This window comes from Pangasianodon hypophthalmus, chromosome 9 (genome assembly GCF_027358585.1).
Source record: "Pangasianodon hypophthalmus isolate fPanHyp1 chromosome 9, fPanHyp1.pri, whole genome shotgun sequence".
NCBI lineage: Eukaryota > Metazoa > Chordata > Actinopteri > Siluriformes > Pangasiidae > Pangasianodon > Pangasianodon hypophthalmus.
This window is the reverse complement of record NC_069718.1, coordinates 7,984,256-8,012,003: the sequence shown is the minus strand read 5'-3', so window position 1 is coordinate 8,012,003 and position 27,748 is coordinate 7,984,256. Positions and strand designations below refer to the sequence as shown.

At 38.9% G+C, this 27,748-nt stretch overlaps 2 protein-coding genes across 8 annotated transcripts in view; one reads left to right on the top strand and one right to left on the bottom strand.

Annotated features, from left to right (window-relative positions):
- LOC113529647 (sodium bicarbonate cotransporter 3) overlaps positions 1 to 14,287 on the top strand; it is a 46,897-nt gene extending 32,610 nt beyond the window's left edge. For 4 of the 5 annotated variants that reach the window (XM_026918995.3, XM_026918993.3, XM_026918992.3 and 1 more), the window contains exons 13-25: positions 312 to 486; positions 732 to 865; positions 1,902 to 2,147; positions 2,237 to 2,342; positions 3,922 to 4,083; positions 4,269 to 4,382; positions 5,410 to 5,571; positions 5,705 to 5,956; positions 6,166 to 6,234; positions 6,562 to 6,735; positions 8,635 to 8,769; positions 10,220 to 10,350; positions 12,792 to 14,287. In XM_026918995.3, coding sequence (XP_026774796.2) covers positions 312 to 486; positions 732 to 865; positions 1,902 to 2,147; positions 2,237 to 2,342; positions 3,922 to 4,083; positions 4,269 to 4,382; positions 5,410 to 5,571; positions 5,705 to 5,956; positions 6,166 to 6,234; positions 6,562 to 6,735; positions 8,635 to 8,769; positions 10,220 to 10,350; positions 12,792 to 12,876 — 1,945 coding nt within the window. In that variant the 3' untranslated portion in view covers positions 12,877 to 14,287. Of the gene's footprint in view, positions 1 to 311; positions 487 to 731; positions 866 to 1,901; positions 2,148 to 2,236; positions 2,343 to 3,921; positions 4,084 to 4,268; positions 4,383 to 5,409; positions 5,572 to 5,704; positions 5,957 to 6,165; positions 6,235 to 6,561; positions 6,736 to 8,634; positions 8,770 to 10,219; positions 10,351 to 11,156; positions 11,209 to 12,791 lie in introns of all 5 variants that reach the window. The other variant, XM_026918991.3, reaches the window with a different exon arrangement.
- A 793-nt stretch (positions 14,288 to 15,080) lies between these two features.
- On the bottom strand, positions 15,081 to 26,424 carry LOC113529730 (homocysteine-responsive endoplasmic reticulum-resident ubiquitin-like domain member 2 protein). 3 transcript variants are annotated; one of them, XM_034307653.2, is made up of 9 exons: positions 26,252 to 26,424; positions 24,507 to 24,752; positions 22,946 to 23,023; positions 22,756 to 22,851; positions 22,403 to 22,518; positions 21,920 to 22,045; positions 21,051 to 21,314; positions 19,502 to 19,610; positions 15,081 to 18,543 (listed from the first exon to the last, which is right to left on the bottom strand). In XM_034307653.2, the coding sequence occupies exons 2-9, from the start codon at positions 24,651 to 24,653 to the stop codon at positions 18,340 to 18,342; spliced, it is 1,140 nt and encodes a 379-aa protein (XP_034163544.2). In that variant the 5' UTR covers positions 24,654 to 24,752; positions 26,252 to 26,424; the 3' UTR covers positions 15,081 to 18,339. The 3 variants fall into 3 exon arrangements, with proteins under 3 accessions (XP_034163544.2, XP_034163542.2, XP_053092733.1); XM_034307651.2 differs by having other exon boundaries at positions 22,756 to 22,854; positions 26,252 to 26,423; XM_053236758.1 differs by lacking the exon at positions 26,252 to 26,424 and adding an exon at positions 26,106 to 26,124 and having other exon boundaries at positions 22,756 to 22,854.
- Between the last annotated feature and the right edge of the window lie 1,324 nt (positions 26,425 to 27,748).

Here is a 27,748-nt window from a genome sequence, read left to right as displayed (position 1 = left end):
TGTACGAGTTTGTTAAAAGCCAGACTTTTTGAAATAAGCATTACCAAGAATGGCAGGACTCTACAGCTGCAGTGATAAATCACAATTAGTGATATTGTGATATTATTTGATATCATAGGAGTTAGATCAGGGTTGAAGCTAAACTTTGTAAAGGGGAATTCAGTGAAATTGTGATGTTATGGGAAAATATTAATATAACTACACCCCCATGGCTCATGGCTAGGTCACACAACACTGTGAGTCTGGTACTGTATATTAAGTTGCATTAATCCCAGGTACTGTATATTAATTCTGTGTGTGTGCCTGTGTAGGATTTTCGGTGGGCTGGTGTGTGATGTAAAGCGTAAAGCTCCCTTCTACTGGAGTGATGTGTTGGATGGCTTCAGTCTGCAGTGTGTGGCATCGGTGCTCTTCCTGTACTGTGCCTGCATGTCTCCTGTTATCACGTTCGGAGGACTGCTAGGAGAGGCCACCAAGAGTAACATCGTGAGTGTATCCCACACACATAGACACACAATACTCAGAATCACTAATATAGAGATATAAGAGTGTGTGTGTGCGCAGAGTTGTGTAACCGTTTCATAAACTGAGCCGCAGTTTGCGGAGGTGACATATGAGCTCTGACAACTTGGGCGACTGCCTGGAAAAACAGGACCTGCTCACGCTCAACATACCCTCCTGTTTGTGTGTGTGGGTGTGTGTGTGTTTCTTTCTGTCTTTCTCTCTCTCAGAGTGCTATCGAGTCGTTGTTTGGAGCGTCTCTGACAGGCGTGGCGTTCTCTCTGTTCGCCGGTCAGCCTCTGACCATTCTGGGCAGCACAGGGCCTGTACTCGTGTTTGAGAAAATCCTCTTCAAGTTCTGCGAGTGAGTCAAGGGCTGCATCTCAAATGGTGTACTATTCACTGCCTACTATACAATATGTGTACTTTAATAACACATAATATGCATCGATTTGAACACTAACCTTCCTTTAATAAGCAGTATAAGTGGTTGCTTAGGGCCCCCGGACCACCAGGGGGCACCATGATTTTGCACACTTTCTTTTGGTGAAAAGATTCATGTATCATGTAGTTGCAGGGGGGCCCTTGTGATGTGAAATGAATAGAAACTGCAAATTACGTAAATAAATTAGAAAACTAATGTCAGAAGATCATGAAGAAGCAGGGATCTGGGGTGGAAAAAAGAAAAAGAGAAAAAAACAGACCCAAAAAGGTAAGAAATTAATGCTAATTAATTGGATTTAGTCAGTCTGCTTTCTTGCTTCTGCTTGTTGATGCAGCTGAAATAGAAAAAGTTAGTGGCTTACTAGCTAGTGTAGCTACAGCAGGAAGTGTTAAGGTGCTACCTTGTTACTACTAAATAAAGATAAATGCAAAGAAAATTGCTAAAAAGTGTGGATGCATGTCTATTTTGGACACTAATATGGACTCAGAGGTGTGTCTTTGCAGAATTTCACATGTTCCTGTGGGTTGTCTGGTTTTCTCCCATGTCCAAAAACATGCCAATAGGTGGATTGGCTTTGCTAAATTGCCACTAGGTGTGAATGTGTGTGCGTGGATGGTGCCCTGTGATGGACTGGCATGGCATCCAGGGTGTATTCCCACCTCATGCCCAGTGTTCCCTAAATAGGCGTGGGACCTTGATCAGGATAAAGATGAACATGAATTAGTGAATGAACATGGAATAAAAATTCACGATGATAAATTTTCAATATTGTCAGGCCCAGAATATGGACAGAAAGCTTGGGGGCCTCTTGGGGCCAATTGCAGCATTAAAGACTGTGGAGCATATTAGATAATATTCGTAGAAGTCTACAAAGCTGGAACAAGATAGTAGTGCTAATCACTTAAGTAACACATCTAGTGACACATCTACTGTACCTCTTCCTTTGTGCCACTAGGGATTATGGGATGTCCTACCTTTCCTTGCGCGCTTGTATCGGACTGTGGACGGCGTTCCTCTGTATAGTGCTGGTGGCAACTGACGCGAGCTCGCTGGTGTGTTACATCACGCGCTTCACAGAGGAAGCATTCGCCGCTCTCATATGCATCATCTTCATCTATGAGGCTCTGGAGAAACTTCTGCACCTCCGAGAGACCTATCCCATCAACACACACACTGACCTGGATAACCTCACACTGTACAGGTACACACACTGGCCTCGTTGCACTGTACAGTAGAGTAGTTGTAGTGAAGTATACGATGTCTCCATGTGTCCTGCTCTATCATTTGTAGCTGTCAGTGCTCGGCTCCCAGCCAAATGTCAAATGAGACACTGCAGCTCTGGAACTCAACGGGACACACCACAGATTCAATACCATGGGATCAACTCAATGTGTCGGTCAGTATACCTCTACTCCTCTCATACACACACATGCACACACTCCGACATTTACATTTCCACCATTTCCACCATCCAGAGCAACTTACACAAGTTTTTTCTCTTTGTCTAGTCATGTAGTGGCATTGGTCTAAAGATACAGTACTATCAGGTTGGAAACAGTTGTCAGTTTTTCTTTCAGTTTAGTAAGTCTGTAGTGAAATGGGTGTGTCTTCAGTCCACATTTGATGGCACCAGTGAGGGACTTGGCTGTTACGTGCCAGTACAGATGCTTGTCTTGCTTGTGTTCTGAAGGGTGTTGAGTCAGACATTGTCACAAAGCAGCTTTACAGAAATCTGGATGTAGACAGTGGGACAGTGGTGAAGAAAAACTCCCTGAGATGACACAAGGAAGAATCCTTAGGAGGAACCTTGAGAGTTGGTGACACCGGACAGTGGGATTACAGTATACAGATGTAGATTGAGTGTGTTGAAAGGATCGTATATCTTTATGATTACAGCAGAAGTTTTTAAAAACAAGCCTACAGTATTCCGGTGAATTTATCCACAGATGAACTTGGGCATAAACTGTTTTTGGGCATTTGACCATTGCGATCAAATAGCGGGTCCATATAGGTTGTGAATCTAATGTACGCAGCCAGTGGGGGGAATGGAGAAGGCAAGTTTGGGTAACTTAGTATGTCTGAAGAAAAGTTGGCCTGTTGTACCCAGGATCAGTTGTAAGAACCTAGTTGTATAAGATAACAAAGGACTACAGAATCTAGCCTTTTTGAAGAAAAACTGTCAAATACTCCTTTTGTTGTAACAGAAGAAACCTGCTTGACAATCTAAGGTATGCAGACTGAGACTGAGAGGTCATCCTTGATGAGATATCTGTTAGACACGCCAAGATCCAAATAACCACTGTGATATCTGATGGTTCATCCTTAGAAAACATGCTCTGCAAATGGATGGTTAGTGTCTAACCCTAACCCTAGCTTTTTACTGGGGTTGTACTTGTGGGGTCTCAATTGTTAGGTTCCCCCATCTCACAGGTTCCCAACTCTGGTCCTGGAACCCCCTGAACGCCCTATCCTAATCTAACACACTGACTCAGGAAGGGCACTGATTAGTTGAATCAGGTGTGTTAGAGCAAGGAAAACACTAAAATGTGCAGGGTTCTCCAGGACTCCAGGATTGAAAACCGGTGCCCCAGAGGGGATAAAATGAAGAATCTTTTTCTAAGAGTGAAAGGAAAGATGAGCTGAGTGTCATCAGCATACCTGTGGAAGGGGAAGCAGTGTAGAGATTGGTGTAGGGGGAAAAGAGAACAGGACCAAGCACTGAGCTTTGTGGGACACCAGTGTAAGTGTTAATGGAACAATTGTGTATCCTGTCCCTGCCAACTGATGTGAGGACCCCTACAAGTAGGATACAAACCACTGCCTTGCTGTGACGGTGATTCCAAGGACGGATGGTTAGGGACTAATAATAGCTTGGATAATTTAACACACACACATAACCTTGTCAGTGACATGGGACTAGCTACATTGTGCGTGATGAGATGTGTGTGTGTGTGTGTGTGTGTGTGTGTGTGTAGATGTGTAAGCTCCTGCATGGTGAGTTTGTAGGTCCTGCGTGTGGACACCATGGGCCTTTCATCCCTGACGTGCTGTTCTGGTCCATCATCCTCTTCTTCACCACATTCTTCCTCTCCTCCCTGCTTAAGCAGTTCAAGACGGAAAGATACTTCCCTACCAGGGTGACCCCACACACACACACACACACACACACACACACACACACTACTACTACTTTAAGGTTAGGTATAGCATTATCTAGCTACAGTAATACAGATGTCAGAGAACGTATCTTACAAAAATAGTAAAATCTGAATATATGTGTGTGTGTGTGTGTGTGTGTGTGTGTGTGTGTGTGTTTGTGTAGGTGCGCTCCACTATCAGTGATTTTGCTGTGTTTTTGACTATAATGGTGATGGTGCTGGTGGATTATCTGGTTGGGATTCCGTCACCCAAGCTCAACGTGCCTGATCGCTTTGAGGTAACACACACACTCACACACACACACATACACAAACTCAAAGTTGCCATGCTTTGTAATGGATAAATCCAATGACATAATGTGATTTGCTCGCTGTACTATTTTTATTTAAAATGGTTAACCTTAGAAGCCATGCTTCTATTATTAATTAATCAATGAATCAATCAATCAATCAATTGATTAATTGAATAATTAATTATATTGTTTTGAAGTAGTGCATTCATTTAAAGTGTATTTAATACAATTGTTTGTGTTAATTATGTTAAAGAATTATGTTAAAGAAATTCTAAGTTTGATAAAAGAAATCTACATATATCTAGCAGTGTAATGTTATTTATCAGTGTGTCTATGTCTATTACTAGTACTAACTGTATAACATTAAAGGTGCATTAGGCAAGATTTGTTAAAATTGGGCAAGATTAGGTCTCTAACATAAAAAATAGATGGAGTTGAATAAGAATTAAATGATTTTTTTTACTCCTTGAGCACATGCACACAACGCCCCATCCCCAGAACCTACAGTCTGTCTAAGGACTAAGGACTGTGAAGACATCACTGTCATGCACCTTGAAAGCACGATAAACACATGAAATTCGACTCATAACGATTTATGAGGATGGTCATGACTGAATCGCTGTCCAATTTTCTTTATAACCTCTAATGAGCTCTAAGCTGCAGTATTAGCATCTTAGCATCGTTAGCTAAAAGATGGGCCATTCAACTGTTTGAAAGCCAAGTTATAACAATATAAACATAATTTTGACTCTTAATGATTTACCAAGATGGTCAAGAGTGCTTCTTTCTTTGTCTTCTCTCTCAGCCGTGTAATGTACTTATGCTAAGGCCACAGCTTAAACCATCATTTTTTATCATGTTCTACATATTTTTCCAGGTTATTTGTACTAGTAAGTAATTTGAAATTCGACTACTGCACCTTTAATATTTCACATTTGGTTTGAGTCTCATGCGTGTGTTCCCTCTGTGCGTGTGTGTGGGTGGGTGTGGGTGTGTGTGTGTTGGTGTGTAGCCCACCTCGAAGCACCGTGGCTGGCTGATCTCTCCGCTTGATTCTAACCCCTGGTGGATGGTTCTGGTATCAGTAATTCCTGCACTTCTCTGCACCATCCTCATCTTCATGGACCAGCAGATCACTGCTGTCATCATCAACCGCAAGGAGCACAAACTCAAGGTAGCACACACACACACACACACACACACAATACTTCTAAATCTGTACACACATCATCCTCTGCAACAACCTCAACCCACATTTTTTCTTCACTGCTTAGTGATGGATGACCTACTGCTCTCTATCCCTGCAGAAAGGCTGTGGTTATCATCTGGACCTGCTGGTGGTGGCTGTGATGTTGGGGGTGTGTTCAGTGATGGGGCTGCCGTGGTTCGTGGCTGCCACCGTTCTCTCCATCTCACATGTGAACAGCCTGAAGCAGGAGTCCAGCTGCTCAGCACCGGGGGAACAGCCCAAGTTCCTGGGCATCAGGGAGCAACGGCTCACCGGCGTTCTCATCTTCACCCTCATGGGCTGCTCCGTCTTCATGACCTCCATACTGAAGGTAAGAGGTCACAACTAAGCAGGCGTGAAAGTGGGCTGTGTGAGTCTGAAAGGTCATAAGACCTCAAAGTTAAAGCTTTTTTAAATACTGATGCTTCCTTCCTAATTACTAAATAATATGTAATATTAAAACATGCATAGTAATCAGCACTGTGTTTTCTGTAAGGTTATCTGGATTAATATAATGATCTGTGTGTGTTTTGTGTCCAGTTCATTCCCATGCCAGTGTTGTATGGAGTCTTTCTCTATATGGGCGTTTCCTCTCTGAAAGGCATACAGGTAAAAATATTACACTTACAGCAGTGATCAAATAATTTGACACATTATGTAAAGTTGAAACTAATTATTATACTAATCCTTATATCAAAAAATCTGACTTTCCTGTTCGCACCATTGTTTTAAAGGTGCTGTTTGTAATAATTAAAGTTGTTTCTACACCTGTGACAATCACATTATTTTAAAGACACTCTTGAAAAATCATGATTGGTAATATTGTCATGGAGTAGATCTGTTTATAATTTTTTAAAATCATTTTTCTGGCCTGAATATTAGCTGTTAAACCGAACCGAACCTAACCTTTCTGTCCCTTCTCTTCATCTCTCTCAGTTCTTTGACAGGATAAAGTTGTTTGGTATGCCGGCGAAGCACCAGCCTGATCTGATCTACCTGCGGTACGTGCCGCTGTGGAAAGTTCACGTCTTCACGCTGGTGCAGCTCACGTGTCTGGTTCTGCTGTGGGTTATCAAAGCCTCGGCTGCCCGTGTCGTCTTCCCCATGATGGTATCAGCAGGCTTATTGCTCTCTTATTCAGTGTCCACTGAACATAAAAGAATAACATCTATCTAGAGAAAGAGATAACATCAGACAGCACATCTCATTAACATAAAATAATTAACAAGATGGAGGCATATTATTCTCTGATATTGAACTCTGTTGTGGTGTTATCTTACTTAGCAGTGTGTAAAAAAGATTGTCTACAGGTTACCATTATATGACTTATACGTTGCTATGTTTGCATTTCTTGCTGCATTTGATGAAAATATTTCCAAACAACGTAAACTAAAAGATTCCTTTCATCATAATATAATATATAATATTCATCACATGCGTATGTTATTCATTTTCCTTCCTTTTTTCTGTTTATGATAGTAATAGCCTAATCTATCAATTCTCCTCATTTTCATGGTTGCATTGTATTAGGATGATTGATTTATAACCATTATTGAGTTTTTGACATAGGGGTCCGGTTATTAGAAAATAACACACTTGCCAGATAAACAAGTATTTTCTATGGCCATTGTGTGCCATTGTTTATTAGAGTGCTTCTCAAAAAACTCTCCATCACTGAACAGTTGATAACTTCAACAAAATAGACTTCAAGTTAAAACTATAATGAATACAGAAATGACTCTGATGCTCATAAGTAGCTCATAAGGTCATATGTTCCTGGCATTTTCACTATTTGACTATATAGTATACAGTAATAGGAGGGATATGATTTATAATCGCACTATTATGAGTCCCGGTTTCTTCCTCATGTCCTCTCAGAGAGTTTTTCCTTGCCATCAGATTAGGGATACATTTATAAATTTTTAATTTATATCTGGAATTGATACAGTTCTGTAAAGCTCTTTGTAATAATGTCCATTGTTAAAAGTGCTATACACTTAAAACTGAATTGAATTGAACCTAATATGTCTAGAATGGGGTTCAAAAGTCTGAGAGCGATAGTGAAAATGTTTCTATTTTGCATTCTTTTCTAATTTAATACAACAATTTTCCTTGCAAATTATATTACTGACAAGAACTTGAGTGAAAAGTAGATTCTTTGAAATATTTACATGAATTTCAGAGTTTCTTAGTAATTGTTACGTCCACTTTTTGTTTTAATGACAGTGTGCGCTCGAGCTGGCTTGGTCTCCACAAGTTTGTATTGAAACTGCTGATCCATTGTAGATCAAATTTTAAATGAAAAAAAAAAAAGACGAAAAAAAAAAATCCCAGATTTTCCGTGTGGTCTCAGACTTTTGGACCCCACTGTATTTTGAAGTTTTTCCCAGCATCTGTTGAAGCAAATCCGAAAATCCCAAAACCTTCTTGATATTTCCTTGTTTTGTTGTCCGTTTTTCTTTTCTTTTCCTGTGGACAAGATTCTGCATGGCTGCTGGATGGCGCCAGCAGCAGATGGTGCATCTCGCTTTAGCCATTTAGCTAGCTATCAAACCTTGTGCTAATGACAACATGGTAAACTTAATTCAAAGGCACCCAAGAATGAGTAAACTAAGCTACTTTAGTGAGGGAGCTGTAAATGTGCATGACTAAGCATATAGCTTATTAAGAAAAAAACAGTAATTCTGTGGCTTTTCTGAAATTTAATGGGCCGAAAAATGTATTTAAATATTTTTTATATATATTTTTAAAAAATACCACTTTATACATATTTTAAATATTTTTTAAAAACCCCAACAAACCCCTTGTAATAATGCCAGGGACCACAGGAAGTCCGCAGACTTCTTCCCCGGGTGAGAAACGCTGGTCTATTACGCTTGTATTACAGGTGTATAACTTGCTCGTTACCATCATGAATGCAGCCATGTTGTATCAAAACTCTGGCGTTTGTGGTGTGATGAGAAACTTTTGTTCATGGAAGCTTTGTTTATAAGCTGCTCTGTGTCTCAGGTGCTGGCGTTGGTGTTTGTGCGTAAGCTGCTGGACTTCTGCTTCACGAAGCGAGAGCTGAGCTGGCTCGATGACCTGATGCCCGAGAGCAAGAAGAAGACAGAAGATGACAAGAAGAACAAGAAAGCTAAACAGGTACAGAGGAAGACAAAAAAAATAAAAAATACAGACTCTATGAATTTCCTGCTGATTTTCACATAGAGCCATGTTTTGACCATATGAAGGTTTTTTTTTTTTTTTTTGAATTTTGTATTAAAGTTTACTCAATTAAACAAGCAAAAAAGGTAGGGATTGGTTTATTGTCCAGTCTCAGATCATATAAATAAACAAAATTAGAGTGAGTTTGACTTGTTTACTATCTAATTTATGTTAGCTACTGGAATTAATGCTAGTCTAACCTGGCATTAGCAAAGAAAACAGGCTAACTTAGATAAATATGGCTAGTTGACGTTAGCAAATTAGCAAAACTTTTTTTTTTTTTCAAATTAGATACAAAGGAGATATCTCATTTTAATCAAGTCTTTGGTTACTCCAGCATATTGAAACATTTTACTGAGGTAATGCCACGGTATTCATCCTCAAGTGCAACACAGCAGTGGCTTAGCCATATTCAAACACACACAGATAGCTACAGCGCTAACTACACTGTATAGCATGAGAAGGTCACAGCAGATGATACTTATTTGTTTTTTTTTCCTGAAAGGAAAATGTAAGTGTGTATAGTTGATGCATAGTGTACAATCTTTGGCTAGAGACTTTCAAAATTTGTCACCAGTAAAATATAAGGAGTGAAAAGTAATCTTTTTTTCTTGTAATGTAAATGTAATTAAATAAGAATACAAATATTCAATTTCATTAATACACAAGTAAAGTATAAATACCCCAAAATAATACTTACAATTACTGAAGTATTTTCCTCCCAGTCTTATATACCTTTTTCTTTAGATTTTCTAGTTCTAAACGATTTCATTTAAACCCATTTCTTTAAGTTTAACCCAAACGTTTTAACATCTGACTTCATTTCTCCTCCTGTATATATATTTTTAAATCTATGAACTGACACTCTAATAAACATTGATCTGTGAAATGACAGAAAAGTGTCAAAGTAAACCATAAAACCCATGGACCAATTAATACGATAAGTAATTTTTAAAGTGCCAATTCTGAGCTTTTACACACACTCCAATTTTCAATCTGGGCATGCAGCCATCATTTTACAGCAATCGCTTCACACTTACAGCAATCCAAATCCAGTTACGACTGAAGTCAACCTTTTATTTTGTGACAGTGACCAGATTTTGGTATACTCTGTTTTAATAATTAATTGGGATCTAAACATCGACCCACAACTCTTAAAAATCTGTGGAGGCAGAAAAACAAATATATCTCTTCACACACCGATTGTGCAGTTATTGAAATTGGAACTGTATTTTATTATATTGTATATTATATTATTAGACATAACTAAACAGATGTGGATATTGAATATAATTTGCCTTCAAGGGCTGGTTGAAATTTGCTAGAATGATGATGTAGTTTACCCTTCACTGATCTTTAAAATACCACATGCTTTCCTCGTGTACAGGAAGCTGAGCAGCTGACGGAGGAAGAGGAAGAGGAAGAGACAGGGCTAGCATACACAGGAGGAAGAGGAGGAGGAGGAGGAGGAGGAGGAGGAAACGTGCTGAAGATTCCACTGCAGGCTCGCAGTGGAAGGTGAGCTCCTCCTGCTGGAAAACACTGCAAACTCATAAATACAGCAGAACAGAGCCACCAAGTGGTGATACACAGTTACTACAATCACTAGCTGATGGGTCCCAAGTCGAATAAACTCAAATATTATTCAATACAATACAATGAAAAAGGAGCTGGTTCTCAAGCTCTGAAGTGATGAAGCCTACATAATACACAAGCTTAATACATTATATTATGCATAATACACAAGATTCATGACATAAGTTGTGTTCTGACATGAGAAAATGTTTGTCTCGTAGACTAATCATAGCTAGGACAAAACAGCTAGGATATAACAGCTAAGACAAAACAGATAGGACAAAAAAGGATAAAACAGCTAGGATAAATCAGCTAGGATAAAACAGCTAGGATATAACAGCTAAGACAAAACAGATAGGACAAAAAAGGATAAAACAGCTAGGATAAATCAGCTAGGATAAAACAGCTAGGACACACACATAGCTACTTTCTCACATTGCCCACAAACAAATGATTACAAATAGAAGTATTACTCACATGGAAACACAAATAAGAGTTCCCATACTTTAGAGAATTTCTGAGACATAGTGTGTGCAATGCTACAACAATGCTTTATAACACAGTCTAACTAATCCATAATGCAATTCATTATCAACTATTTTTATTGTTGATTTTGTCAGTTAGTTGTTGCAGCCCTACTCTGGTAGGTGGAGGCACCGCAAAACTTTCTGTATGCAAAAGATTGAGAGTTTTCTTTTCTCATTTGTGTGTGTGCATCTGCTCATTGGCTCTACACTGCATTTACACAGGTCCTGCAGAACAGCAGCTGTCTCCGCTCACAGGGCAGAAGATGAGTATGATGTAAGACAAAAAACAGTGATGGTTTTAACCCCAGTTTAATCTGAAAATCTTCCTAAACACACAGAATGTGACAGATTTAACCTTAATTACCTCTTTAACCTGCATGGATAAAAGTTACTGTAGTGTTTATGGCCATATGATGGCATAACATTCAGTTCTATACAATTAAACTTCACTGACATTAATACATTCTATAACACTAAGTCTATAATACGATGTTCATTTTATATCCAAATTACAGTGTATATATATATATATATATATATATATTTTATTTCCCCAGAAACTAGGGTTCCACATGGGTATTTTTTTTAATAGCTTAATAGGGTTAATAGCTTTTTAAAGTCAAAAAATCATTAAGCAGAGGTTAAAATACATTTCACAGACCCCCTTAGTACAGACTTGTTTCATGAACGTTATTAAAATTTTTAAAGAATATTTTTTGGAGCCATAGAACTTTCTACTCCTAAACTTTCCACTTTGACTTTGGTGCTTGGACCCCTAAATATAAAAACTTTGATAATGTGGGTTGTGATTTCCACCATTAAAACAAACAAACCTTCATGCTTCATGCACTCCACTTTGAGAACCACTGATGTAAGGAATAAAACACATGGGCGTGGTGTGGTGCAGTGCGATACAAAGCGGAGTTACTTTCACCACCTCAAAGTCGACTATTTTCCTGTGACAGCATGCCCTGATGTGTTTTATTCCTCTTATACCACAACAGTTTGCCAGCCAATACAATATTTAAATTTGTTAACGAATGACGTTATACTTTTTATCCGTTTAGAGTTACATTTAATGTTGTGGAACACTGGTGAAACAGGTTAGTTCCTGTTATCACATTATAGCAGTTAGAAACAGTCGTTCCTTCATGGTGAAATACATTAGTTGACGTTAAGATAAAAAGCTTTTTAAAAAAAGTTTGTCATGTTACAGAGAAAATGGAAAGTGCAAAGACTTCGCTGACACTGGAGACTCCTTCCATAAATGTTTTAAAAAAGAAATCTGATTGTTTTGCTTTGTGAAATAAACACGCTTGTTAAAAGTCCCTGTGAATGAGCTGTTATGATAGAAACAATAATGTATTTGAAGGAGTGCATTAATATAAACCTGTGGTTGAATTACTCAGGAAGCTACTGTCAGAGCTGCTGCTATAGAAAATTAATCAACACCTCTACTGCCCAATCGGATTTGAGAATTCAGCTGTTCTATGATATAATAGAGAATGTTTGATGGATATGTACAGCGTTAGATCAGGTTGAAACCTTACATTACATCCTACAAGTGAAATGTATAATTACTGTAATTCTGACATGACAGAAACACATTGTTATTGTTTAACCATTCATAACCCACTCTCTGTTTTATAGTGTGTGTGTGTGTGTGCGTGTGTGATGATCTGATCATTGATATAACTGATAAAATGAACAAATGCTCTGCATGGAAAGCTGTTGCATCACACACCGTGATGAAAAGTGAGAGGTCGTTCCTCCTCCATCTGTGTTCAGACGCAGAGTGACTAATTTTTACCTGATGTCCAGGAAATGTGATGCTCCGTGTGTGTGTTTGTGTGTCAGTCAGGAGAAGGTGGTGTGTGCTAGACTGAACATGGAAGCAGTCCGGGGTGGACAGGACGAGTCGAACGTAGAGACGGCGCTCTAGGGCAGAGTTTATTCCTTCATTTTTGGAGCCACGCCTACTCCACCGCTGGAGCGAAGCAGCTCATAATCAGCAACTCGATCCTGGGCTTGAGTCAGCGGCGCCCACTGCTGGACTGGAGGACTGAGAGAGAGCAGCCATGGAGGAGGGCACAGTGTGTGCAGGAACACACTCACCAAACTCTGAACACACAGGAAATACTGTAATGACTTCTTTATTAATCTTTTTATTCAGTTTTTTTATTTCAGTTCATGCACAGGGGACACTTTATCATTTCATCTAGTACATTCTTCTTGTTGTCACAGGACTTTTTTCTTACTTAAATTTAGTTTACAATATTCTGCATTTTATTCATGTAGGTGCAGTCTCACAGCAGGCTTTAATGCCTTAATCACTGAATTCAACAACTAATCAGCAAAATCGATCGAATCAAGTAACAATAATAGTTGGCAATGAATTTCATTATGAAACACGCTGTGCTACGTCACACAGATGCTGTTACGTTTCATCATCAAGTCGCCATCCTGATTTCGGTTCATGTCAAAAGTGCAGGGTGTCGATCCCAAAAAAAGAGTCGATTCCCTGAATCCTTAATTCCAGGCATTGAAAACGAAGAGTCAAATTTGAGTCGATTCCACATACCGAAAATGATTCACCTCACGCAAGTAGAGCAAGCATAGTGAATTTAGCATCAGAGTGTTTATTACTGTCAGAACTGAACAAATCATGACCTGAACTACAGGTAAGACCCAGTCGCAATGATTCAAACCATTGGTCCATTTTTACACTGATGTATAGTTGCTAAAAAAATGTATGGAACCAGTAAAAAACGTTATGTTATGTTAGCTGGGTGGTCGACATAAGCGCTTGATAATATTCTCATGCTGTAACAGATTATCTGATGAATGTCAGTAATATTATATTGCAGTTAGTGACCTGTTATATAATTAAGCCATGTTAAAAGTTCTATAGTAGTATTAGCTCATTGAAATGAATTGTTTTTTTTTTTTTTTATTTTAATATCCCTACTGATTAATAAAAAAAATCCCAACAAAAAAAAACTATAGATTATTTTAATAATCATTAGCAGCCCTAATTCACAGATATTCACAATATGGAGGAAAACTATAGAAGTGTTGGACTGCAAGTAAACACAACTCTGTTAAGTTATTGCCTATTTATAGTGATACTTAAAAAAAAGGAAAATATATATAATAAAGGATTTAATAAAAATGAATCTAGATGATTTGTCATCAGTCTATAGTATTAATAAAGCTCTTGTATACATTTATTTAAAGTTTTTGATCACATATTTGAACACATGAAGTTATGTTTAACATTTTATTAAAATTTACCCACTCTCAGCAGTTTACTCTCTCTCTCTCTCTCTCTCTCTCTCTTATATATATATATATATATATATATATATATATATATATATATATATATATATATATATATATATATATAAAAACAGGTTCCATAATATCCCCAACATATAGCTTTTATTTGATACCTCCTTCTTGTGAAATATGAAGGAGCCCCCAGTGGTTCTCTGGAGTGTCTGCTTGATTTGCCCACGAAATCATTTTGCATTCGTACACACTATTTCAAGCGGGACGTCCTTTAAAATGTACAGGTTACTATTCAGGTTTAAATCCTGTGTGCCTTGGAGAAGTGTGGAGGTTGAGCCGGACAGAGAGAGTCAGAGATATCGTTCAGTAATAATCTTTCCCAGACGTATAGATCTTATATAGTATTACTCCAAAGATTATGTAGAAGTAATAGCCATGCTCTTGGTGTGTTTTTCATGCTTCATTATGTTTCAAAAGCACTTTTTCTGGTGTGAGACCCCGTCAGTGTATTCCAGGACTAGTGGGTGTGTGTGCGTATGTGTGTACTGTGTAAGTGCCACATAGTGCCAAGTCATTTTTAAACATTCTTTCCCCAATAGCTGTCCCTGCAGATCTGAATATGTTGCTTTGTGTACATAAATGTTTTGATATTGTGTTAAAAAGTGTGTGTTTGTCTGTCACTGTATACCATGTCATACACTAGTGTGTAGCACTGTCACACACTGTTAATGCAGCTTGGTGAGTCTGGATATGCAGCAGAGAACATGCTGTACTACATATATTTGTGCAATAATATAGTAATAGTTTGTTTAAAAAAATCTAAAAAATATATAAAAAAGTAATAAAAGTGTATTCTGTATAATTGGGTTTTTATTTCAGTGACACACAGAGGTGATGAATTTGATTGAAACTCAATAACTCCTTGTTTGTGTGTATAATTCACAAAGCATTTTAGAGTTTTTTTTAAAGTTTATTTCATTTTGGTCAAAATTGTCATAATAAATATAGTACAATCAGTACATCAAGCCTGATTAAGTTTCATTTTTGTAGGATGAAAACTGTCAAAAATTTGAATATTTTTATGCCTTCACAAATCAATGCACAAGTAACTTATGTATGAAATGTCCAAGAGTGAAATGAGCACTCAGTTTGCATCTTACATTTGAACCAGCTTTATACATTTATGGTGTTGTCATGTGCAAAACCACAGTCTCAAATCTGTAGCTTGTGCTCTGTCGCCCTCTAGTGATTTAGACCCTGACATCTGGTTTCTAATTAGACCAATTTTTTTTTAAACTGAGAACATAATGACATTATCCTCAAAATCTAAATTCTGTGGTTTTAAGTTATAACTTTTATTAAGTTTCGTACAGTTGTGCAAAACTGTTCGCTAGAAATCCCAAAATAAGTTTCACCCGTCTCTCTTGTATGTCACGCATCCTGGAATATTCCGACCTTTTAAACATATTCATCAAAAACTGAAACTCTAAACTCTAAAGCAACAAAATACCAATCAAATGATGCATAAAATGTATTTTCTACATTGCTTCCTTAAGAGGTAAATGGTCAGACTGCTACAACCTGACAGGAAGTCTATAGTTCCTCAAATAGCCACTCTTTACAACCGTAGTGAGCAGAAAAGCATCTCAAAACACACAATACAGGCTCTAACAGAAGAAGGCCACCTCAGGTTCCAGTCCTGTCAGACACTGTAGCCTCAGATTCCTGTTCTGCTGCCACATGATTGGCTGACTGGATAAATACGCATATTAATAACACTGCCATCTTTCTGAACCAATCACTCATATTCACACTGAAGCACTTGAGAATAAAATGTTTGCTCAAACACTTTGGATAATTTGGAGTTAGAATCACCATCACACACACACACACACACACACTCCATTCCAGTTTGAAGCTAAAAGCCCTATCCATGCTGCAGGTGTACAATATGACCTCTTATCACAAAGCCTTATCACACTGCGAACATGTTACGTGCCTGGAAGAATTTTTGAATCATGTAAAATCAACTAAAAATAAAACTTGTTTCTTATTGAATGGACCTACATAGTAAGCTGAATGTTTTGGGCGGTCAAGTGAAACTCTAGCACGCTCCAGCTGCTCCCATGTTAGTCCAGGTTTGTCTCTTGTGAGCATCTAGCGGCTGCTAATTTTGTCGTTTGTGGGCGTGGCTCAGAAAGCAGATAAGAAATCATGATATGGTAAACGCACCATATAATTAATACACTATATAACACCATGTTACTTCGGCTTTAAAAGTATCTTAATAAAATAAAATATGGGACTCTGGTTACATGATTTCTATTGAATGGCAACTGAGAGTAGATCATTTATTGGATTTGTCACTTCGCTGCCTCATAACTAACTCAGATTTCTAAAATTTTACTGCAAATGCCAGTTTGCTGTCATCGTAACTGCAGGAATAACCAGCAAATAAACGTCAGCCTCTTGAGTACCTTTAATACCGTGAGGGTCTGAAACAATGAGAAACACACACACATACTGCTGCAAAAATAAATGGACCATGGTTCACTACCCCAGGCGAATGAAACAATACTGACACTTCCACGTGTAAAAATGTGTTTGCATGTTTACCCCAAAAAACTCTAAATTAAAAGCTATTCCTTATAGTAACCGGCTACTTTACTCCTGTTGATTCATGCAATCAGCCAATCAGCAGAACAATGCATAACACCATGCAGACTGGTTTGAGTTGACAGGAAGGCTACAGTAACTCAAATAACAACTCTTTATAACCGTGGTGAGCAGAAAAGCATCACCATGAGCCAGATGGGCTACAACAGCAGAAGACCACATCGGGGTCCACTCCTGTCAGCCAAGAACAGGCACAGGCTCACTGAAACTGGACAGGTGACGATTGGAAAAACATCATTGGTCCAGTTTGAGTGAACCCGTGCCCAATGTAGCCTCACATTTCCTGTTTTGCTGGGACATGATTGGCTGATTAAATGATTACATGAATGAGCAGGTGTACAGGTGTTCCTATTAAAATGGCCGGTGAGTGTATATTGCATGTTACATGCACCACAAACAAGGAAAGTGCAAATTTAGATCTGGCAGAAAGGAACCATGGCACATTTTTTAGTAGTTTCGGATACACAACTCTAAAGTGGGTCACCTTTTGACTTTCAACAAATGAATCTTGTACAGAATCATCGAATCTGAATTTGGGTAATTTAGTTTAGATAAGAATTAATGTCTTGGTAAGATGATAATGTCTTTATTAAACGTTTGTGTAGTTATTTTTCCCTCCCATTTCCTAAAGTTTAACACAGGCCATAATCCAAACCCTAAAGCTCTTAATTAATAACCACGTTGCAGAATCATTAAACATCTTAAAAAAGACACAAATTGCGCCGTGGAATTTTCAATGAACTGCAGACATCTCTTTGATTCTAGGGAAAAAAGGCTGATGCATTCACGCTTGGTTTTCAGAAAAGCTCCGACTTCCTCTGCAACCTTTTTTCAACCGTGTGTGAAAAGCCTTTGAATAAATGAAGACAATGAAAGATGATACAAGAACAAGCAGGTGAAGGATTAAAAATGAATGTAAAAAAATGCTGAAGAACACTTCATGTCATCAGCAGTACACTTAGTGTTTAAAAACAGGGGAAATTGGGACAGCTCTTGTGAAGACACACACACCGACACACACTCGCTCTGTTTTTTTTTTTTTTTTTAGAAATATAAAGTGCACAGATGCTGTTGTTTGTTCGACGTCCCTCTTTGAGGCTCTAAGAAGGATTCTTAATTACAAGAGACGTGTTAAAAGGACAGAAACACGCGAGAGGATTATAAAATGCAATTTTAAAAGCTAACAAGTCCATGGTGTGAGCCACTTCGCACAAGGTTGAGGATCAGTCTTCACAATACGTTCATGATATACTGAGGAAACGTGTGTGTGACGTTTGTTTATAACACTCACAGCTTCCTATCAGAGATTTGGTGAGGTTTGTCCGGACATGCTCTTCTCTGCTCAAGTCCTGGTCATTTCTGTAGGGTTGTTTAAGAGATGGAGAGATATCTCAGGGTCAGGGGTCAAGCTCAGGGTCAGGGGTCAAGCTCAGGGTCAGTTCACTGCATTGGGAACGGCCTCAGGGATCAGAGATGCGAAGAAGGTGGTGATGAAGGACCAAGTGGAGGAGAGGAATCCCATGTTCACCCATCCCTCATCATCATCATCCTCATCATAGTCATCCTCGTCATCATCATCATCATCATCTGGTCCCTCTCGCTGTTCCTCCTCATCCTCACCTTCATCTGCCAGCTGATCCTGAGTGAGAGACATAAACACACACACAGAGAGAGAGAGAGAGAGAGAGAGAGAGAGAGAATGATGGCAGTGTTTTGCTTCACATGTTTTCTTTTTCTATACAATATCACCTTACAGCTAATAGTGACCTTTCCCTTTTTTTTTTTTAGGACTACCAACACATATAACACCAAATATAAATAAATAAATAAAAAGTTGATTGATTTATCTAGGTGACAGAAATAACAGAAAAATTTTTCTTTACTAATGCTACTTCAGTCTGATAACCACCCAAAACAAACTTCCAACAACCTTAAGCATATATATATATGTGTGTGTAAATAAAAATCCTTTTATTTGATAGATCACCTGGAGATCACCAAGAACCATCTGTGTGTGTGTGTATGTATAGATACATACATATTATATATAAATATATATACATATACATATATACTGTATACACACACACACATATGCACACATATACAGTACTGTGCAAAAGTCTTAGGCACTCTATTTTTTTTTTTAGTACAAACTTTGTTATAGATTTTAATTTAATGACTTCTACATTACTGATTCAGTACAGAAACATTTCAAATTTCCAAACATTAGTTTTCCAGCACTAAAGTGACAAAGTCTCCAGAAGAACTGTGTCTGCTTCTGTAAGATGCTCAGTAACACTTACAGCTCATTTCCCTATAAAACTGCACACACTGCACCTGAGACTACTATTTTTTTTTAAAGCGAAGGATCCTCACACCAAATACTGACTTTGTTTCATTTATTACTGTTTACTGCTCTTTATAGTATTTTTTTATGTAGAAACATTTAGATTCATTATTTCTGAAGGCATCTTTGCTCTACAGTATTTCTTTGCATGTGCCTAATACTTTTGCACAGTACTGTATATATGCACAGATCTTCTTTTCCACCACTAATAGTCAGATCAGTGCATCAGTAGTAGTAAATCAAGCACCGTGTTGTTGCGATTGTCTGCGTTTGGCTCATCCTGATTGTGATTGGCCGGTTCAGCGAGGTCCTGCAGCTCATTGTCCAGGTTAAAGGGTAACCAACCCGCCTGATGCCTAGAAACCAGTCACACACACACACACACACACACACACAGAGCCTGTTATATTGTTTGTTATTACATGTTGAGTTTGCAATGCTGTGAGGACACGGACCATGTTGGAGGTTGATGTTATCTGCATACATGTTGCTAAATCATGGCATTGGCATTTTTAACCTGACCTTAAATGTATATTTATTGTAATTTTTATTGTATTTTCAATATTTATTTTACTTTATCTTATCTTTATTTGATTCTTACTTTATTTCTTACGTGTATTTGTGCTTTGTCTTTCATGTATGCTGCTGGGACACTCTAATTTCCCCTTGGGATCAATAAAGTGTTATTTTATCTTATCTTAATTCCTTCTGTTCAGACATTAAGAAAGTCCACTACAAAAACACATCACTGATCAAAAACTACTTAAACAAGTTACAGCTGATTCTTCTTATGATTTATGTATTCTTTAAAAGTGACACAAATCCTGTTTTTTTTTCCCTTTAAAAACCCTCAAATGAAATTTAAACATATTTGCGAACAAACTAGCATGTGAAAGCTAATCTAGTGAGTGTAACCTACTGTGCTAACACTGTAATTCATTACAGAGCCATTAGGTTTAGACCTGCATGAGACTGTCTAGTGTGCTTACTAGAATACAAGTGCAGTATTTAACCTGCAACTGACTCTACACGTTGTGTGTCATCATTGCTACTGTACATTAGAAGGATATCATTTGCATGTATAGTAGTAAAGAATCTTAGACTTCGTGTGATAATCTCAATGTAGTGATGTCAGACTTTTGGACTATATGTTAATGTGTTGTGTAGATGTGTAGATTTAAGATGTGAGGTGCACAATCATCCTCATCTTTCTCCCTCTGAGTGTCTGAGTTTGACTTGTCTTTCCATGTGTGTTCGCTTTAGTCTTTTAAGTCAGATGTCTAAAGTCAGAAAGTTTAGCAATTTTCGTAGCTATATAGTCCCAAGCATGGCCAATTGTCCGATTTAAAGGCTTGTTGCCATGAACTTTTTATTCACTGTGTTCAAAATGTTGTTTTTCCATCGTAAGCCAGTGCTAGCATGTATACATGGAATAACAGACAGTCAATTAGATCCTGAAGCATGTGGCCAGAAAAGTGTTTTTTTTTTTTTTTTTTTTAAAAAAAAAAAAAAAAAATGTAGTTTATATTGTGAGGTAAAGCTGTGTTACTGTTCTTTGTGAATACTCTGTGCTTGGTGTTTGTCACATTTCTGAGTTCTAGCACTAACTTCTAACCTTCTGTCTCTCCTGCACGCATTTGTGATCAGGAGTTAGAACCTCCATCTTGTAGAGCTCTCATCATCGCCAGTTCCTGTAACAGCTTCATACCTGCACTGGGTTCTGCCTCGGTTATATCATTTGTTTTGGATAAAAAGGTCAGTTAAATGAATAAATGTAAATGCAGAATGCGACTCACAGGTAGAGCAGCAGCATGGCTCCTGTTACCATGACGAATCGGCTGAACGATGAATAGAAATAAACGAGGCTGAGGAGGACGACCGCTCGAGACGCTGCATACACCCAATCCAGCCAATCACGGTTCAGATCCTCCTCGTTCAGCCCCGCCCCAACCGGCGCGTTCCGGGGGTCGTCACGGGCAACGGCCTGCGCCTCTCTGATAGGGGGATCTGGGGGTGTGACCGATTGCTGGGATGGACTGAGCGAGGCGACCCACGTTTGACTGAGAGAGAGAGAGAGAGAGAGAGAGAGACAGGTGTACCAATAGAGGTAGACAAACAGGCAGGCAGGCAGACAGACACACATACACAATGTCAAAAAGAGTGAGAGAGAAACAGAGAGAAAGAACCAGAGGAACAAACAGAGAGACACAGATAGACAAAAAGAGAGGGAGAGAGAGACAGAGATAGAGACAGACAGACATTCAGATACAGAGAAAGATGGATTCAAACCGAAACAGTGAGAGAGACAGACACAGAAAGAGAGCAAGACAGACAGTCAGACACAGATACAGACAGAAAGACAAACAGTGAGACAGAGAGGAAAAGAGAGTCAGAGACAAAGACACACAGACAGACAGTCAGAGAGACAGAGAGTGAGACAGAGAGAGTTAGACAGACAGACAGACAGAGAGAGAGAGAGAGACAGAGAGAGTTAGACAGACAGACAGAGAGAGAGAGACAGAGAGAGTTAGACAGACAGACAGAGAGAGAGAGAGAGACAGAGAGAGTGTGTAAGTCTGTAAAAATCCAACAAATGTATAGTCACATTATATAGCTATAGTAAAGTGTGTGTGTGTGTGTGTGTGTGTGTGTATAAGGATCTCACTAGGTCATGTGGCAGTGCCAGGTATAGAGCTGTTGCCACCACAGCAGGGTGTGGGGGTTGTACATTGGGTAGTGAGGTGTGTTGCTGTTGTGTCTGTGCTGATTAAACCACTGCGTCCACGCTGACCTGCACACAACACAAAACACACTCATTATCCTGCCATACACAGGGTCACGCTGACTCTCAATCTAGTGTGTCTGCACAACTTTTGGGTTGCAGGAAACTGATTTAGCACCAACTCTCTCTTCACTGCTCTGTTCACTGAACCGGATTTCTGAACAATGAATAAAAGTATGCTGTATGGCTGATGTTATTTATTTATTTATTTATTTATTTTTGCTTTCTGGCTCGTTTAATCATGTACACTGTGAAACAGAAACAAATGAAACAGCAAACAAAAAAAACAGCAACAACTTCTCTCTGCTTTGAACTCGGTACACAAAGATGAAATGAGAAAGTGGGAAAAAAAAAAAAAAAAATCACCCGTCTGATGATGGATGAGTATAGCTGGAACTAGAGCTCAGACTCCGCCTATCAGGAGCTGAGGAAGCTGATTGGACATGATCTGTAGGGGCGGGACTTCCGGAGGTGTTAGAGTTCTACCAGGCAAACACAGACAAATTTGCAAATTAATAATAATACTAATAACAACAACAATAATAATAATAATAATAATAATAATGTCTGATCAGCACTATTGCTTTGTCTTAGAAATGTTTCTCAGTAGTTGTTTTGCTTCTTGCCACCGTATGTGTGTATTTCTTCAGGAATGTGTGTATTCGCGCACGCGCGCGTGTGTGTGTGTGTGTGTGTAAGTGTAAGTGTGTAAATCTCACCGTCGGCTGGTTGCTGCTGCTACTTCTCCTGTGTGTGGTGGGTGACGGAGGAGGACTGCGTGAAGCACACACCAGATGCAGCATGTGGAACTCGTCCTGCTGCGGAGGAAAACACACACCGTTGCTGACTTCACACGTGTACATGCAGCGTATATTATATGCTTTTTATGATATGATGTACAGCAGCTACCTTTCTGAGCACGTCTCGGAGTTTACAGTGATCCTGGAGGAGCTTTCCGGAGTACACCAGCCTCTGATCCTTCGAGCGCTGCGATGCACACCAATAACACACACCGACTTCAGCTTTCAGGACAGGAACAGCAATTACACAGTGAACGTGTGCAGGATTTTTATATGACGTAAGCATACAGTGAGGGGAAATAAGTATTCAGACACTATTGTTTATTTAATAAAGTTCTCAAGGACAATATTATTAAGCATGACTTGAACGGAAAGAGCTCCAAAGCCACAGCAAAGACAAAACACATCACTGTCCCATATTATTATTAGTTCCATAATATGCAGGTGGAACGTTCATGGACTCATAACTAATCGTCTCCTGGAGCAAGATTTCACAATGCGCTCTCTAATAAGGAAGAGAAGAGAGAAGAAAAAAAAAAGAGTTGCAGGACGACCTGAAAGCAGCAAGAACAACAGCTACACAGAGCAATAAGCAATCACAGAGCAATCATCTCTGTTTCTACACCTCACGCAAATCTCCTCTGCTGAAAAAGAAACACACGTCTCGAGATGTGCGTCTGAAAGGGTTTAGACAAATATACTCTGATCAGATGAAACAAACCGAGAACTCTTTGCTGATGCACTGGAAGTATATTCAATAACAAAAACTAAAGGGTGTGAATACTTATTCTCCCTCACTGTAATTTGTTGAGTTCTGTTTTTTTTATTAAATAAATGAACAGCTGTAAAATGTAATTTTATGAGTTTAAGATTGTAACTGTGGTTGTCTAGCTGAGAAAAAGTCTCACTTTCCTGTATAGTGCATGTGGAGTGATATACTAGATCCCAAATCTTTCAAAAGCTATGATGAAAACATTGTTATGCTTCGAGCATCATCATAACTTTATTCTGAATATTTATCGTTTTATTCCTCATCAGGCTTCCGTATTGATAAGTCGACATGATAGACAACAGAAAGAGCGGTACACAAGACGCCAATCACACTCGCCGTGTTCCTGTTTGTGTTTCATAACGAACTTTCAAGAATGATCACCTACTTTCAAGATCACACTCTTGGCCTTCCAGTGGCCATGTGCGCACACACACACACACACAACGTCTCAGTTCCACGTGTGAAGTCTCGGTTCCACGTGAACAACACAGCTTTAATTGCGGCCTGCTGTGACTTGTTCCTTCAGCCTCTCCAGCTCTTTTCTTCATCCTGGATATCAGGACAAGTGGCTACAAGTGAGACAGTTTATTTCTCGTCCCTCCAGCTTACGTAACAAAACCGCAGGCTGGGTTTATTATCACGGTGGAAAGACACGGCGCCGTAGTCGTTTTGCGACTTCCATCCACCAGACATAACCAGCACGTATTACTATATGATGTTACTCATCACAGATTTCCTTACATAAGCAGAAACGGATTCTTTTCACACCACAGCATGGATATTCTCCAAATACAAGGACTTAATAACACATTCACTCATTCATCTTTAAGTAAGCGCAGATTTGATTGATTATCAGAACATTGTGATATTTTTTCCCCTGTAGGAGATGTACACTTACAGGTTTGCTGGGATAAACGTTGGAAAGATGGCTCTTCAGTTTCTCCACCGTCCAGTTGAGGAAGCAGCTGATGGTTTGATCGTCGTACTTCTGATCAGGAGCTTTAATGACCAGGACCACCGGGCTATCCACCACTCCCTGCTCCATCTCTCCCTCTCTCTCTCTCTGTCCCTCTCTCGCTCGCTCACACACACGTGCGTGCGTGTAAAGTCTGACTTTAATGTGCGTCTCCGCTCGGCCGCTTATCTGTAAAAGTGATAAACAGATTAGCAATTGATTCAGTCAACCTCTTATTTCCTGTTAAAACTTATACACAATCCGTATTGTAAAAACATCACCAGGTATAGTGATTTATTTTTGATAAATCTGCCATCCCTAGTTGTTGTTGTAGTTCTTTCGGCTGCAACCCTCCCCAATTTTATCTGGGCTCGGGACCGGCACTGGGAGCGCACTATCGTGTGTGGTCCCCGGCAAGGAATCAAACCCAGGCCGTGGTGGCGAGAGCGCCGATGCCTAACCACTCCAGGGATCCAATTCTTCCACCCCTTGTATCACAGACAAAACTGAGAAAACACTTTTTTTGTGTTGTATCATACACCCATCTTTGTATGCAGGAACAAATATTTATTACCTGACAAGACTATAATTATAATAACCAGAGGAGGATGGCCAGACATGTTCAAGCTGCTACAATAACTCAAAGAACCGCTCTTTACAACCGTGTTGAGCAGAAAAGCATCTCAGAATGCACACCAAGCCAAACACTTGAAGTGGATGGGCTACACTGAGCATTTAAAGATTGGAAAAGTGTCATCTGGTCTTTTTCTGGTCTTCTGTTTGTGCACTCTGAGATGCTTTTCTGCTCAACACGCTTGTAAAGAGTGATTACCTGAGTTACTGAAGCAGCTCGAACACGTCTGGTCATTCTCCTCTGACCTCTCTCATTAACATGCTGTTTCCGGATGCAGAACCGACGCTCATTGGATGTTTTTTTTTTTTGTTTCTCGCACCATTCTGTATAAAATCTACAGACTGCTCTTTTTTGAAAATCCCAGGAGATTTCTGAAATACTCAACCCAGCCTGTCTGACACCAACAACCATGTCATGATCACAGAGATCACATTTCCCCCCGGTCTGATGTCTGAACATTAACTGAAGCTCTTCGCCTGTATCTTTCATGATTTTACGCATTATGGATTCGGATAATTGCATGACTGTTCCTAATAAAGTGAATGTAAATACACTTACTAACTGAGAAGAACATGTAGAGTGTACTTATTAACTGGGAAGTATAGAAGAATATTTGTTCACAGGAAAGAATGAAAAGCTACAAACATTTCTCAAGGCACTTATAAACAAATCTAACTTACATATGTTCATTTTAAAGTGTTTTATAAACATGGCCAAATCTTCAACTACAGTTACAGTAAACTTCCCCTGAGCTAGCATTCATATCAAGGCTAAAAACAAGCTGAAGCCTAGGGATGTATATGTATATATGTACTATATATATGACACCTAACATGGCTGTATCCTGAATGTCTCCCTAATGACTATATAGTGTACAGTATAGGGGTGTACAAGTCATTATGTCATACCCTTTGTAGTGCACTTAAATAGAGTCATTTGGGATTCAGCGTGTGGAAGGATTAAATGCCGTTAGCCAACAATAAGCTCCAGTGCAGCTTTAGCTGAGTTTAGCTCTCTGTAGTCGAGTACAAAATATATATACAGTGAAAAATACCTTGTATATCTTCTTTATGGTCTCCTATACTTATATTTTCACATCATGTCTTGATTTTAAGAACTTTATAATGCTAAAAACAAAGCCGAACAGGAGAGTGGATTAGAGGATCAGCTGTCTTCTTCTTCGTCTTCTTCTTCTTCTTTTTCTGCTGCTGCTGCTGCTGCTTCTTCTTCTTCTGTTGACTTGGCATTAGTGGCTCATTAGTGCCACCTACTGTAATGTTAGGTGAAAAATCACTTTGAACCATTTTAGTCCAATTTATTTAAAAAAAAAAAAAACAGCTCTAATGTTCACTCATTCACTCATTTGTTCATTTGTTTATCTCCAGTAACCCCTTTATCCTGGTCAGGGTGGTGGAGTCTATCCCGGGAACACTGGCTGTCAGGTGGGAATACACCAGGGGTTCCCAAACTAGGGGCTGTGACGCCACACTTAGTCGCTGGATTTACAAATGGGGTTGCCAGTGAAACTCTTCTTTTGTATCATTCAGTTTTTTTTTTTTTTTTACAAATTAATATTAGAAATATTGAAGACTGATTTTATGTGCTAATATTTTGAAATGTTACTTTCTTTACTCACATTCAGACAAGCCACGGTTAAATGAATATGTGCTATTTTTAGTCTCTTTCACTACATAGTTCAGCAGTAAAAATTTTTCTAATTTTTCAAATTTCCCTATCCCTCTGCTAAACAAAATAGCATTGTCTCTCCAATCGCATACACGTACGATTCTAGACTGTTCTTAAGTACTAACACTAACAAGATTTCCTATTAAAGTTAGTGTTTGAATTTTAAAAACCTCTCACGTAGCCTTCAAACATAATGTTTTTGGGTACCATTCTTCTGGATTTTGTAAATTTTCGAATATTTCTGAATGTAGGGTCAGAGGATTCGATTTGAGACACAGGTCATGACAACAGTCGTGACGACAGCGGAAAGTTGTAAGACGGACAGAGCTCTTTGGTGTGTTTAACGTATCTATAAAATCATTTAAAACATTTAAATGTTTTACAGTTGGACTTAGAAACCTGACGGACAGGGAAGTTTTGGCTCTGATGTGCCGTCTAGTGGATGTGGTTTTTTTAATCTTCCAGATGTTCCTAAGATACACAGCGAGTGTGTGAATAATAATGCAACTGCTTTTGGTATAAACGAGGCTGCTTCGCGTCGGGGCGTATCACACCACCCCGGGGTGGATTATTTTCCTATAACAACACAACACTTCCCACTGGAACGGTGAGTCAGTGCAATAAATATTCCTTTTGGTTTGTAGGCATTTATGTTACACATATGTATGTTATTGATACAGTAAAATGTTAAAATGTTGCAGGAGTCATATATAATAAATTCATAAAGCCCATGTGAAAGTTCACACAGACAGTAACCTGAATAACCCACATCACATTGGTGTATGAGTGTTCCTAGTCGAAAAAGTTGACTTTTGACTTGAACACTTCTCTGATACACATTTCTATTCACTGCTTCTGCAGCTCA